Raw genomic sequence first — 14,172 nt, forward strand, 5'->3', positions numbered from 1 at the left:
GAGGCACTGTAAGGTGCTGCAAACCCCTGGGCTTTGAGTTGGGAGCTGTAGGCTGTGAGTGAGTGTGGGCTTGTGAAGAGCTTTAAACCTGCAACTGCACTGAAAAACGCTCCTTCCAACTTTTGTTTCTACTATTTAATGATTCAAGGAAGAGCTGTGATATTGTGGTTAATTTGTCCTGGTCAAGGTGAGCAGTGGCAAAAGCCAGGCAGGAGGGTGGAGTGGGAAGAGGAGGGTGTGCTGTGTGTTGGGTTTGCTGCCTCTGGAAGACTTTGAGAGCTGCTTTGGCAGTCCTTGTAAGGCTGGCCTTGGKAGCCATCCCCTTGGTAACTAGGAACTGACAAGGATGGAAGATGTGCTGAAGTGTGCCCTTTGAAGGCCTGACATCCAAAGAAGGCCAAAATTTGGTATTCCCAGTTCTTGAAGTATTTGTAGAAGCCCTGGTCTTTTGGCTCTTGGTGTTCTGGGACCCAGGCTCCTGTGCACCTCCAGGGCATTGCTGTTTTCTGTCACCCACTGGTATCACAGGCTCTGCCAGCCCTGAGCGGGTGCCTGGGGTGGCAGCAGGGCTGGGCTGCTGGCTCTGTGCTGGAGCTGGTCACAGAGCCACGTGCCTGGGCTGTGAGTGGGACTGAAGGGGCCAGCTGATGTCTCCCAGAGCTGCCACAGCTCCAGGCAGCTGAGGCAAGAAACAGCAGCGTGTGACTTAGCTGAGGTGTAATGAATTGGAGGGAAAATCTGTCTCTGTAGTTGTGTGATCAGAAGCTGAGGTGTGTTGTGCTGTCATTCCTGTCCTGCCTTGCAGGGCTGCAGTGAGATTCTGAGGCAAGCCCAGCCCCAGCTACCTGCAGTTGCTCTGGAGCAGTGTGCTGGGCACTCACAGTCGCTGACCTCGGCTCTTCAGCTTTTTGTGTCCAAAAAGTTACGTGGACACAACTGCTGGGAGCTCTCAGCCMGATTCCCAGCTGTGGGGAAGCAGATGGGGAGAAGGTGGGCAGCCCCTGTGTGTGGGGTTGTGGCCCAGGGGAGTGCTTGTGAGGATTTGCCCTCCAAGCACAGGAATTGCTGTTCTGGGCTTGCAGGTGTATTTTTTGTCTGCCCTCAGGCAGCACGGCCAGGCCCCTGGGAGGATGGAGATGGAAGGGACAGTGTCCATGGTGCCTTTGGGCCCGAGTCCACCAGCAGAGATGGCTTTGCAGCTGACCCTTGCATTTGCTGTGCTGGCTTGCAGGGATGTGGAACAAAAGCCCTGGGGGYTGGCAGCGCTCCAGCCTGCGGCACGGGGACACAGAGAGCTGTCTGCTGTCACAGCCCTCACTGTGACATTGATGCATGTCTGGGCTGGCGGAGCAGAGGGAGCTGGGCTGCTTTTCCATGTCCCTGCCTCTGCCGGTGCCTGTCTGCCTGTCTGTCTGTCTGTCTGTGTCCTGYRAGGGGCTGCTGGCYGGGCAGTGTCCTGGCACAGCTSWGCCCTGCACTGAGGTGGTGGCAGGGCAGTGTCCTGGTGGTGGCAGGGCAGTGTCCTGGCACAGCTCAGCCCTGCACTGAGGYRGTGGCAGGGCTGTGCTGGGGGAGCTCTGCCATGGCCTTGTGCAGGCAGAGCCTCGGCGCTGACTCAGCCGTGGTGTTTTTAGGCTTTCCAGGAATAGCTCTCAGCTGTCCTGGCCTTTCCTGAAGAGAGCATGAAGGAGTTCCAGACAGACGGAGTGTCCCATGTGGGTGTTCCCTGGGTGCCTCCCTGCAGGGCTGACAGCCRGCTGGGAGGGGAAACTGAGGCAGGCTGGACTCCTGGCTCTTGGGGCACGGGATGATGAGGTCGCTGATGGTGATGGCAGGAAGGAGCCCAGATGAGGGTGAGTTAAGGGAGTTGGAAGCATTTCCAAGCAAGAACTCCTGAAGGAGTGTGAGGCCAGCCTGGCCACTGGCCCACGCTGCCAGCACACAGCTCCTTCCCTGGCCAGCACCAGCAGCCACCAGTGACAGCACCAGGAGCAAAGGTCACTGTGATGGCAGCTGGTATGGTCCTGCACGTGTGTAAGAACCATGGAAAACTGCCCCCAGGGTGAATCCGTGCCTATTCCTCCAGGCTGTGCCCACCTCACCTGCTCCCACCAAAAAGCAAACAGCAGAAGGGAGGGCAGGGCTGTGGGCGGCCTTCCTGCCATGCCCCCAGAGGAGACATATCCACACAGGGGGTAGCACTGCCTGAACATGAATGGAGGAAGAGGAGGAATTTGTTTCTGCCACAGCACACTCCTCTGTTCCTGCCTTCCCTCCACTACAGTGATGCAGTAACCTCTTCTCTTTGGACAAATGCAGTAAAAGAAAAAGGTGAGGATCAGCATGTCCCTGCTTGGGGGAAACGGGCAGCCAGGGTGTGCCCTGGGGAAAAGGGTGATGCCAGGCTGTCCTCTGACCCCATCCTCAGCTCATCCAGTCTGWCAGCATTGGCTTGGAAGAATGCCAGGTGTCCCCAAGGCCACACAGCAAACAGGGCTCTCTCTTGCCCATCCTTGGTGAGTGGCTCTGCTCCAGTGGTGCCACCRCAGCACTGGCACCTGTGGAGGTGGTGCAGGGAGTCAGGCTCAGCCTGAAAAACAGCCTGCCTCRCTCTCTCCCTTCCCACATCCTGAGCAGCAACTTTACAAAACACTGATCAGTGCTCTTTGAGGACACGTGGGGGGAAGGGGAGAGGAGGTTTGCAAAACTGCCGAGGCTCAGATTGCTCTTTAAGCCTCCAAGAGTGACTCCACACTTCTCCTCCCACACACCTATGAATTGAAATCAGTGAGGGGGCAGCTTGTCCTCTGTGGCATCAGCCGCTGCTTGTATTACACAGGGCTTTGGGATTTTTCTTAAGGCTGTACATTGCATGAGCAAGGAGGACGGCCCTCAAATAACCCAGATGCCCACTTTGGAACTTATTTAAGGCTCTTTCCCTTCTCACCCTGCCTTGGAACAGTATCCAGGCTGTGGAGGTGGATGTTGCTGGATGAGGACCTGGATGTTGCTGCAGAGGACCCTGCTCCCCTCGGGGCTGTCCCCACTCGAGCAGGGCATCCTTTGTGCTCCAGGAAAGGCTCTTGTGGGGCTGAGCAGGGCTTGGAGGAGCATGCAGCCGTGAGGAGCAGGGGATTGTGCCGTAGCCTTGGCAATCACACACAGGCCAATGCTTTAATGAACTCGGGCTCTTTACATAAAAGCTGCTGGGAAGTGTGGAGTGTGCCAGCTGCTCTGGAGCCTCTCTCTGCTCTGTTTGCTGGAGAGTGCTGCTGTGCCACAGAGGTCACTCAGCCCACRGGGGGCTCCCAGGGGGACTCGTCATTTGCCTCTTGGAGGGGAGGCTAAGARGGTATTTACTTTTCCCACTTGGACTTTGATTGCTGGCTGGTGTTGRTTTTTCTTTTTGCAAAGAAATGCCAGAGGGGTGGGGGCTGCTGGGTTTCTGTAGGTGTCAGCAGCACAGGGGATCAAGTGGCAGTGAGCACAGAATGGCACCACTTGTACCCACTGCTCTGGGACACAGAGATGCTTCTCTTGATCCGATATAATGGAGTGATTCAGCTCTGTGGAGCCTCCTGCTCCTCTCCCCCTCCCTGCTGTGGCWCTGCCCTTGTTCAGCCAGAGAAGAGCAGGTCCATCATGTGCCTGTACCCCCATGGGGCTGTCCCTTCCCTGCATCTCCAGCTGCACTCACAGCTCTTGCCTTGTGGAAGGGTTGTGCCTGCAAAGGTAGACTTTTGTTCTTTTYATTCCCTCCTTGTACCTGAGTTGAACTCGTGCAGGGAGCTGGCTGTAATTTCCAGCTGACCTTTCTTCTGGCAGCTTGTTACTTAGCTTGAAGGCGCTGCAGGGATTTCCTGGCAGCTCCACACGCTTCCTCTGCTGGCAGATTTCTTGCACAAAGAGCTAAAAAGGGGCAGCTGTGCATCACCTCTTCCCTGGGGTGGTTCTYTGCCGGCCTGGCACAACACCTTCATGGCCAGCAGTTGGCACAGAGTAACAATTCTGGCTCTCAGCTGAATTAAAARATCTTAGTGACCTTACTAAGCAGGATTGTGCGACTTGTGCAGCTTGTTCTGTGCGAGCAGGAGGTCTCAGAGCAGCAGGTGATGCTGCTGGACAGCCCCTGCTCAGGTGAGAGCAGGACAGTGCCCATAGGGAGTGGTGARCCATTAAGAATGTGCTGGTGCCAGCTCCTGGCCAGGCTGTGCTGCCAGGCTCAGCCCAGGAAAACCACACGGAAGGATCTGCAGTTGCCTTGGGTCACAGCCGCTTCCTCAGCACTTCCCAATTTCTTGCCTCAGTGGACCAGTTAATCCTCTGGGTGTTTCTGCAGCATTGCCATACTGCCAGATCCTGCTAATTCATTGAGAATGTCTCTGGAAACAGTTGTCACAGAGATTTGTGAGCAGTGGAGCCCTTCCCTCAGCACTGGGCTCTCTGCTGCACCTCCTGCGTTACAGAAAGGTTGATCTCAGCAGCATTTCYCGTGCTGGAGGCTGTTCCTGCCGTGTGTTTGTGTGGATGCAAAGCTGCAGTGAGTGAGTTGCTGCCTCAGAAGGGAGCACAGAGCCTGCTGGGGCTGTGCTCCATCGCTGCTGTGCAGAGCAGGAGCGCTCTCCCTGGAGCTGAACACTGAGGCTTTCCCAGCAGCTTCGGCTGTGCTGCCTGGCAGGGTGCTCTTCTGGCTCTTGGCTGCTCCCTCTGAGGCACCTGTGGCTGCTGGTGGCATGAGCAAATGTGTGCGTTTCCCCTCCTTTGTTGTGTTTTGTAATCCCCTGTATTTACTCCATTCACCAGAGGCTGAGTTGARTCCTGTGCTGAAGCTGCAGTGGCTCAGCATCACCTCAAGTGCCCTGGCACAGAGTTAATGCTCCCCTTCTGACAGCTCTAAGAGCTCCTGAGAGTTAAAGAGCTCTAGCCTCTTTCTTACATTTAATACTCAGTTTTTTGGCTGCAAAAGTGGATGAGGAGAGAGGGGAGGACAGGACTGAGCAGGTTCTGGCTGCTGGCACTGCAGTGAGAGTGACATCTCTGCCTGTAGCTGGGGCCTTGGGCTCCTGTGGCTCAGTGCAGAGCTCAGCCTGCCTATTTCTCCATCCCAAAGGGGAAAACACAAACCTGCTGCTTCCCTCCTCTCTGCCTGAAGAGCCTTGAGAGGAGAGTGCTGTGCATCAGCAACACCAGAATCCCCTTTGCAGGAGCTCGCCCTCCCCAGGGCTGATTTTAGGCAGCAGGAAAAAAGACCATATTGCTACAAGTGATGGCACAGGGMGCAGCAGGCACCAGGTACCTTTTGYRTGCTCCTTGAGTTGGCCAACACAGTTAATGCATCACTCTTTAAGTGGCTGGGGAGAAATTGCCATATGGTCTGGCCTGCTGTTCCTTTACAAGAAGAACCAAAAAATCTGTGCACTCCAAAGGTGCAGCCTGTTCCYGTTCTAGCACCCGTGTGTGCAGCAGGAGGGAGCAGAGCCACTGCCCCGTGCTTGGCAGGGACTGTGGGGAGRGACAGAGGTTGGGGCAGGAGCCCTGATTTGGCCACTCCCTGTCTCCTGTGCCTGGGACACCTTCCAGGTTCCTGGTCGTGATTTTGGAGGTAATACTATCCTCCTCTTTGGGGGATGRAGGGGTGATCCATGGAATATTCACCTCTTTTGCCCTGTGTAGCTGTGAGTGAAGCCTGGTGATGCAGAGGTGTGTGTTGTGCCACACGCTGTGGCTCCTRGCCCACAGCCAGCTGTGTGTCACACATCTGGACAGGCCGTCCCAGGGCATTGCAGGGTCAGCTTCACAGGAGAGGAGTAAAGGCTCATCTGAGCTGCTGTGTCTCTGTATGGGTGACCAAGGCACTGTCAGCTCCCTTGTGCCATCCCGGAGGAGCTGGCTTTGTTGTGGTGGCTGTGACCTTTGTGGAGAGTTGGCTGTGACCACCTGTGACCGCCTGTGGCTTCCAGAGGAGGTGCTGGAGCAGCCAGCCTGGGAAGAGGATTTGGCTGGTGTCCCTGCAGTGGCACTGGGTGAAACGTGCAGCCCAGGCAGTCTGGCCCTGCCGGTTCTGTCAGACTGTGCTGTTTGTACAGAAAGCTGCCAGACAGCCCTGGGAAGGTGGGTGGRACAGCAGGTAGGGCTGTGTCCTTGTTCCCGTGGGGCTGGCTCCTCCTGAGCTCCAGCCCAGCCCTGCTCTTGCTCCAGGCAGAGGCTGCTGGAGGACCTTTCCCAGCCCCTGGCCAGCTGCAGACAAGGCAGGGGGTGGGCAGGCAGCTTCTCCTCGGTCTGGAGGGATGATGGCTTTGAAGGGCTGGTGATGTCCTCTGGCTGTGTCCCTCTGGGCAGGGGCCTGGCAGCATCAGCCAAGGAGGCTGCACTGTTTAGACAAGAGCCTGAACACTTTCAGCATCTGTGGTGACTTGGATAATTTGTTAACCAATGTAAATACAGATGTATGCTCATTTCACTCCCACATGGGTGTGAGGGTGTGAGTTTTCCCATGTGGAGCAGCAGTGGGGGCAGGGAAACCTTTGTTTGGGTGAGAAAGGACCTCAAAGGTCACCTTGTTCCACTCCTGCCATGAGCAARGACACCTCCCACTGTCCCAGGYYRCTCCCAGCCCCAATGTCCAGCCTGGCCTTGGRCACTGCCAGGGATCCAGGGGCAGCCACAGCTTCTCTGGGCACCCTGTGCMAGGGCCTSCCCACCCTCCCAGGGAACAATTCCTTCCCAATATCCCATCCATCCCTGCCCTCTGGCAGTGGGAAGCCATTCCCTGTGTCCTGTCCCTCCATCCCTTGTCCCCAGTCCCTCTCCAGCTCTCCTGGAGCCCCTTTAGGCCCTGCAAGGGGCTCTGAGCTCTCCCTGGAGCCTTCTCCTCTCCAGATGAGCTTCCCCAGCTCTCTCAGCTCCAGAGCAGAGGGGCTCCAGCCCTTGGAGCATCTCTGGAGCCTTCCCTGGACTCTTTTCAGCAGCTCCAGGTCCTCCCTGTGCTGTTCCCCAGGGCTGGGGCAGCTCTGCAGGTGGGGTCTGACCTGAGCACAGGGACAGAATCCCCCCCTCCCCTCCCCTGCTGCCCACGCTGGGGCTCAGCCCASCACATGTGGTTGGGACACGTTGGGGTGGGGTTGAGCTTCTCATCCCCCAGCATYCCCAGATTCTTCTCCTCAAGGCTCCTCTCCATCMRTTCTCTGCCCAGCCTGTGTTTTTGCTCAGGATTGCCCTGACCCAGCTGCAGGACCTTGCATTTGACCGTATCAAACTTCCCGAAGTTCTCACAGGCCCAACCCCTTCAGCCTGGCAAGCTCTCTCTGAATGGCAACCTGGCATCACCAGGGGATCCAGAGACCTGGCACCAGCCCTCTGGATCATGGCATTTCCTGTCTGTAAACGATGAGTTTGTTCCAAGGTTCCTCCACATCCAGTGGTGTGGGTGAACAACCCCAGCCCCAGTGTGGAACAAGGGGAGCATCTGAGCCATGAATGGGGGAGACTGGACAGGTCTCCCCTGGATTCAGGGAAACCTCCAAAGTCCTTCTGCACTGTTAGTGTGCTGTTGCTGCTCCTGCTGTCTGGATTTGGTATTTCCCTGGGCTGTCTGGGGCAGCAGTTTCTCTCCCTCCAGGAATTTTYAGCGGAAGTTTCCCAAGGCCGTGCGGGGGCGGCCAATCTCTGCTGGCTCAGCTCCTATCAGGGGCAAAGGCTGCTGCAGGTACAGCCCCACAGCAGAACCCTGCTAAGCAAGCTGCCTCTGCCTCCTAATGACTCTCCCAAGGTATTTTTAGCTGCACGTAAACCTCAGGAAAAGCTTTTTTGCAGCCGAGGACACTGGGGCCTTTGTTCCTGCTTCTGGGAACGGGGAGGTGCCGGCTCAGCGTGGCTGGCACAGCCCTGTCCCCTCACAGTGGAGCTCCCTGAGCCCTGTTGGAGGGGTCCAGTAGCCCCCTGGAGCAGTGCTGAACTCCTGCTGACCCKCTGTGCCCTGCCCAGGCTGGGGCTGGTTTGGCAAAGCCTCTGCTTTGGGAGCAGTGTGGGAAGGGGCAGCTCTTCCCAGGTGTTGGGGTGGCTGTGGGTCCCACCATGGCTGGAAATCAGCTCATCTCTGCCTGCTGCCACCAGCTGCTGAAAAGCTCACTTGCAAATGAAATTAGCACAATAAATGTCCTGGATTATTATTTGAGACTCTCAGGGCTGGAGGGACAGTGGCTTCCCATGGGCTCTGTGTTCCCCTTGCTGCTGGAATTGCCCAGCTGGTACAGCTGTGGGACAGCTCTGGATGCTGTGCCTGGTGCTGCACCAATCTGGGGATCTGTTCAAGGCACCTGAGTGTCTGGTGAGACTCACATTGACTGACACTGCGAGTGTCCCTTGCAGGGAGCTGAGGTGACTTTTGCTCCTGTTTTCCGTGAGAAAAATACCTGGGTGTTGGCTCAAGGTCAGTCTGTGCCCTGCCCATGCCCATGGGGTGGCTGGGACAAGGGAAATTGCAGTTTTTCCCTACTATARCAAGATTAGTTAGCATCTGGAAATGGAAGCTCAGCCTTTAGGAGCAAAGTTGCCAGCTGGAGAGTTTAGAAGTAGTTGCCACTTCCTTTCCCCCTGTTAGGGTGCTTGGCTTGGGRTTTCCCAACTTTCCACCACACAGCAGGCAGAAAACAGAAATAGTTTCATAATTTCAAGTTGTAAATGGACCCTTTGCTGTGTCTGTGCTGGAGGTGCCTCTGCCAGGAGAAGCAGAAATTACTGTACCCAGATAACTGCTGAATATCTGCTTCTCCTCCTGCTGCAGCCGGAGGCAGGCAGCACCTGAGCTCACCTGGTACCTCTGCTGCCTTGTTGCTCTGCCAGGCACGCTGAATCACTCTGTGCTTTCATGGGATTCTCCCATCTTGGTCAGGACCTTGGACTTTTCTTCAGCTTCATGTTGTTAACCCCTGTCTCTGAAACAGCTCTGGCACTAAACGCCTCTCTGCACTAGTGGGTGCCTTGGAATGCCCACTCTGGGATGCTGAGGATGCCTAAAGATGCTTCTCTCTCTCTGGGGGAAGGGGAGAGTGGGCTGGAAAGAGCAGTCTAAAGACAAGAGCTGCTGTTTGTCACCTGTAGCATCTCCCTGCTCAGTGGAGTGGAGAGCAGGGCTCGCTGTGCTTCCCTGGYTCCCAGCTCAGCTCAGGGCTGGGGCTCTGTGGTGCTGGGTTGAGCACTGCTGTGATGCCCTTGGTCCCTGTGAGCTGTGGCAGGGCACAGCTCAGTCTGGGGTGGCTGCTTTGGGAGCTCCTCCCTGGCTGCAGAGTGCAGGAAGGGCCTTTGTCAGCCCTCAAGGGGAGCTTCTCACAGGCAGCAGCTGCAGGAGGGATCTGCAGGTTCTTCAGGTCATTAGGCACTTGGGCAGAGCCATCAGGGAGGGCTGGGCTGCCTCTGGGGCAGTTCCCATCTGCTGATGTGCTCAGAGTTTGGGCTACCTGTGCACAAAGGCTCCCTGCCTCAGTGCCAGAGAGTCACACGGTGGCTCTGACAGCCAAGCCACATCCTTTGTGGGTGACACTGCCCGTACGTGTTCCTGGGAGAGTTCATGGCCTTGCTCAGTGCTACAGAGTTAAAACTGTGAAAGTGCTCACAGGTTCACTTCCAGACCAACTTTCTGCTGCTGCACCTGAGCTGGGCAGGAGTTGGACAGAAATGACTTGTTGGCTGGTGCTGTCTGTAATGCAGAATTGGGATTTTTACTTGATCCTAAGGGTTCTGGAAAGATTGTGAATGTTCCTAACAGGAGACTTGAAATCACTTCCTGCACCTTCATCTGGGGCTCACAGCAGGGAATTCTCCAGGTCTTGGTGGAAATTTGGTGCCCAGCACCCTCTGGAACTCCCACCTCCCTCCCTTCTGCAGGGCAGGAACAGGACTTGCTCCCAGTCCCTTTCAGGTRGAGAGAGTCCCTGTACTGCAATGCAGGAGCTGCATAGGACAGTGCTGTTTTCCAGTTATCCATTTGCATTCTGCAAGCAGGGCTAATGGGTGTAAGATCAATGTTGAATGGTGCCCATTGAAACACAGAAACCCTCGGGGCAGCACACAAGGRCTGGGTTCATGGAGTYATTCACATTAACCTGACTTTATCCYAGAGCCAASCAGCACAGGCACCTGCTGCRGCTCACCTGCCACYTTCACCGAGCAAGGCTGCCCACGAGGGACAGGAGAGGCTGTCCCACAGCTCTGCCCAGCTCCGGAGCATCAGCCTGGCAGCGAGGGCAGAGCCTGGCTTGATGCYTCCATCTGGTGACAGCGCCGGGTGCTGCATTTTAGCCTACATAACTCGTGTTTGTTCGGGGGACGGCAGGGGAATCAGCAGGGAGGTGATGGCAATGAGCAAATCTTGCTCCTCTCTGTGAGGACAAGGTGTATAAATAGACAGCTCTGATGTTCTCCCGACGAGCCTTTGCAGGGATCCGTGATGAGGAGCCTTTTGGATTATTTATCCCGCCGTCCCTGCGCTGCGGGCGGGACACGCTCGCTGGGGTGTCCCTTGTCCCCCTGGGGTGGCTGATCGAGCAGAGAGGCAGAGATTCAGCTTTTCACAGCATGAACGACACACCAAGTCCTGCCTGGGCTGCGGTGTCAGTGGGGGGGAGTTACTCCTCTCTTCCCCAGCTCCCCCTTCCATGTAATCCACTTAATCCCCTGACGACAGGACTCGATTACTGTCAGCTCTGCAGAGCCAGCGTTGCTAACGGGCACGCTGCCTCCTCCTGTCTTACAACAACAAAAGCACCAGCCAGAAACGGGGTTTTGGTACCTCCAGCAATGATCCTACAAAGCAGAACAAACACGGCTCCATTTACTGGGTATCCAGCTCTCCTTCCAGCTTAAAAACAAAACCTCTTGTGTGCACACAGATTTAACAAATGTGGATAAACCTCAGTAGTTTTCTACTGAAGGCAGCTTTAGGAGCTGCCTGGATCACACTGTGGGTCCAGTTCAGCCATCACRCTGCCCAGGAGGGAATCTGGGATCAGAATGGGAGTGCTGGAGGGTGGGTGGAGTGGGGAGTTGGAGTCTGTAGCTGTTGTTTTAGCCATGGGCTGGATCTTGGCTGTGCCCTGTGCCCTTGAGGCTGTTGCAGAGCAGTGGTTGAAACAAACAAGTGCTGAGGTTTGAATGTTGTGGAAATATTTTTYTGGGCTCCTGTTGTCTCAGCAGCCGAGCTGAGGTATTGCAGGGGTGGACGGACCTCTGGTCCCAGCTCCTGAACCCTGTGCAGTCTGAGGGGCTTGGTGTGTGGCTGATGGCAGARATCCCACCAGAACTCCCTGCCACCCTCAGTGCCTGGGATCTCTGACMTTCCCCCTGACTGCCTGACAGCGGCAAGACTTGAGGGAAAGTAAACACAGCAGCTCTGCTCTGTGCCCTGTTTCAATAGCCTGGGATAAACACCTGCTGTGGCACTGSGATCCCTTTGACCCTGCCCCAAACCCCCTCATTTACAGGGTGTCTTGATGCAGAACATCTCCTGTCCCAAGAAGGGGTGGGTGGCAGCAGGTGCTGCTGTTGGGTCAAGCACTGCCCRGCGGATCTGGAGCTGTCCAGTGGCTGYAGGCAGCTGAGCAGGTTGTGAGGGATTTCCTGGGGGGTGGCCTCTCCTAAAAGATCATACATTGCAAGGTAACAGCCTCTCAGCCTTCACTTACCCTTCTCTCTTGTTTCCGCAGGGGTCCTGACAGCTGGAGAGCACAACTTTCCCTTCCAGTTCCTGCTGCCAGGTAGGATGCAGAGAAGTGACTGCAGGCCTTTCTCTGTAAACCTTGSCTTTTGCATCTATGTCCAGTTCAGAAACTGGTCTGACTCAGCCTTATAGCCTTTTCTTTCTCCCTTGTCTCCAGCTTCTGCTCCCACATCATTTGAAGGCCCTTTTGGCAAGGTCCTGCATCAGGTGAAAGCTGTGATAGACACACCTCGCTTCTCCAAGGACTACAAATGCAACAAGATCTTCTATGTTCTCTGCCCTCTCAATTTGAACGACATCCCTGACATCGAGGTATGAGCGGGGAGGGATGTGGATGGGAAGTGCCAGCACTGCAGCATTTGTCCTTGTCCTGCTGTCTGAGGAGTCACTGTGTGGCTGGACAGCTCTGACTGCATGCTGTGACTGCAGGCAAGGACTTYTCATCTCTCCTGCCTTGCCATCAGTCCCTACTCCAGGTGATTTCTGACTCTGGCCTGTGCTGTTTTGAAAGATTCAGGTGAATTTTCAGCACGCAGAGACACATGTTGTCTTGTGCTTGGAGAGACCTGGGTGTGGAGAACTTGTTTTGGAGGCAAGAGTGACTAACAGGATATGAGAACTGTGGGCTGGAGAAGTGAAACCTGCTGTCTGTGGTGTTGCCATGTTGCTGYTTCTTTCCATCCTCTTAGATGCAAATATTTCTACAAATATTGTTTTGACTCTCTTGAGWGCTTTCCCCGAGGCTCTCTGACTCTCTTGAGCCAACACCTCTGTCTCTGCTATCCTGCAGCAACCCAACACTATGTCCATCACCAAGAAGTTCAACTACAAGCTGGTGAAAAGTGGCAACATCATCCTGACAGCCACGTCTGATCTGAAGGGCTACATCGTGGGCCAGGCCATCCAGCTCCGCACGGACATCGAGAACAAGTCCGGCCGCGACACCGGCGCTGTGGTGGCCAGTCTGCTCCAGGTGGGTGTCCAGTGGGGTGATTCTCTGGCTGATGCTGGGGCTYCATCCCACTAGGGCAGCGATGAGGCCAAATCTCCAGCTCTGTTCCTCTCTGCTTTCCTGGGGAAAAAGGAGATAGAACTTGTGTTGCTTATCCCTACCCACCTGTCCACAATGGGTATTCCTGCTCCGGAACACACCCTTAGGTTTGTGTTGTGCCTGTTTGACAAAGCACTTGGGTGTGTTTGTGTCCTGACCYACACCTGCAGCCTCTGTGCAAGCTGTGTCTCCTCCTGTCTCTTGCAGAAAGTGGCCTACAAGTCCAAGCGCTGGATTTACGACCTGAGGACCATCGCAGAGGTGGAAGGCTCCGGGGTGAAAGCCTGGAAACATGCAGAATGGAAGGAGCAGATCCTGGTTCCAGCACTGCCCCAGTCCATCCTGCAGGGCTGCAGCCTCATCCACATTGACTACTACATCCAGGTGAGTTCATCCGTGCTCCCTGCACTGGGCCRTGGCTCTGTGCTCCCTGGGCTGAGCTCTGGAGCTGTGTGGTGGGGATGGTCCTGACATCAGCTGAATCTTCCCACTGCTGATGTTTTTCCTTCTCTTKCAGGTTTCCCTCAAGTCCCCTGAGGTTTCAGTCACTCTCCCCATCTACATTGGGAACATTGCTGTGAACAGGGTCCCRCTGAGCCCCTCCCGCTCCATCCAGCACATCCCATCTGTGGTGGTCCCCAGTGCTCCCCCRGAGGAAGAGGAGGCTGCCAGTGGCTATCACCCCATGGACAATGTCTCCATCCCCACCAAAAGCCATTCCCAGCAGCAGCCCTTCAGCTAYGCCCCAGGACTGAGCTTCCAGGAGATCCGGGCGGACTCAGAGCAGACGGGCTCCCCAAACCACCCCACGCTCTGCCTGTCCACAGGAGCCACTGTCCCCTACTACGCTGAGGGGAATGTGGTGCCTGTCCCCACAGCCAGCTCGCTCATCCTGCCCCCAGAGTACAGCACGTGGGGCTATCCCTACGGTGAGCATGGGGCAAAGGGCTCCTACCACCAGTCCCTGCTAGCTGGGAACTGCTGGGAACCTGGGGATTCAGCCAGTCAGCTGCAGGCTGCTGTCACAGGGGATTGTGACATCTCTCTGCCTGCTTTAGCCTCTGGAGGAATCCCCTCTTCCAGCTGTAAAAGCCACTGTCCTTCCCACATCTATGCCTGTGCCTGCCCTGGGCTCCTCGTGAGAGGATCTCCCTGCTCTTAAATGAGCTTTCAGCCTCCCACTGATAGAAAAACTTCTTGGCTTGTGGTGAGGCTGGTGGGAGCAGAGCCAGGAAAGTGATGTCACTGAAATCTGTCTGACTTGGAGCGGGCCCGCAGCTGGTCTGAAGCTGTGGGGGTGGGAGCTGAGAAAATGTCCGGGATGGAACAGCTCGGGGAAATCCCAGCGTGCCAGATTCCTGGAGCCATGCTGGGGTGGCAGGGCCAGCAGTGGGTGCTGGATTCCTGG

The 14,172-nt window shown here is 56.0% G+C and overlaps 1 protein-coding gene across 1 annotated transcript in view; it reads left to right on the plus strand.

Moving 5' to 3' along the window:
* ARRDC1 (arrestin domain containing 1) overlaps window positions 1-14,172 on the plus strand; it is a 35,523-nt gene that overhangs the window by 18,667 nt on the left and 2,684 nt on the right. The window contains exons 3-7 of the mRNA XM_057378337.1: window positions 11,700-11,750; window positions 11,871-12,025; window positions 12,504-12,686; window positions 12,972-13,148; window positions 13,282-13,693. Coding sequence (XP_057234320.1) covers window positions 11,700-11,750; window positions 11,871-12,025; window positions 12,504-12,686; window positions 12,972-13,148; window positions 13,282-13,693 — 978 coding nt within the window. The remainder of the gene's footprint in view (window positions 1-11,699; window positions 11,751-11,870; window positions 12,026-12,503; window positions 12,687-12,971; window positions 13,149-13,281; window positions 13,694-14,172) is intronic.

This window comes from Malurus melanocephalus, unplaced genomic scaffold, assembly GCF_030028575.1.
Source record: "Malurus melanocephalus ecotype Western Australia unplaced genomic scaffold, MMel_1.1 scaffold_355, whole genome shotgun sequence".
Taxonomy (NCBI): domain Eukaryota; kingdom Metazoa; phylum Chordata; class Aves; order Passeriformes; family Maluridae; genus Malurus; species Malurus melanocephalus.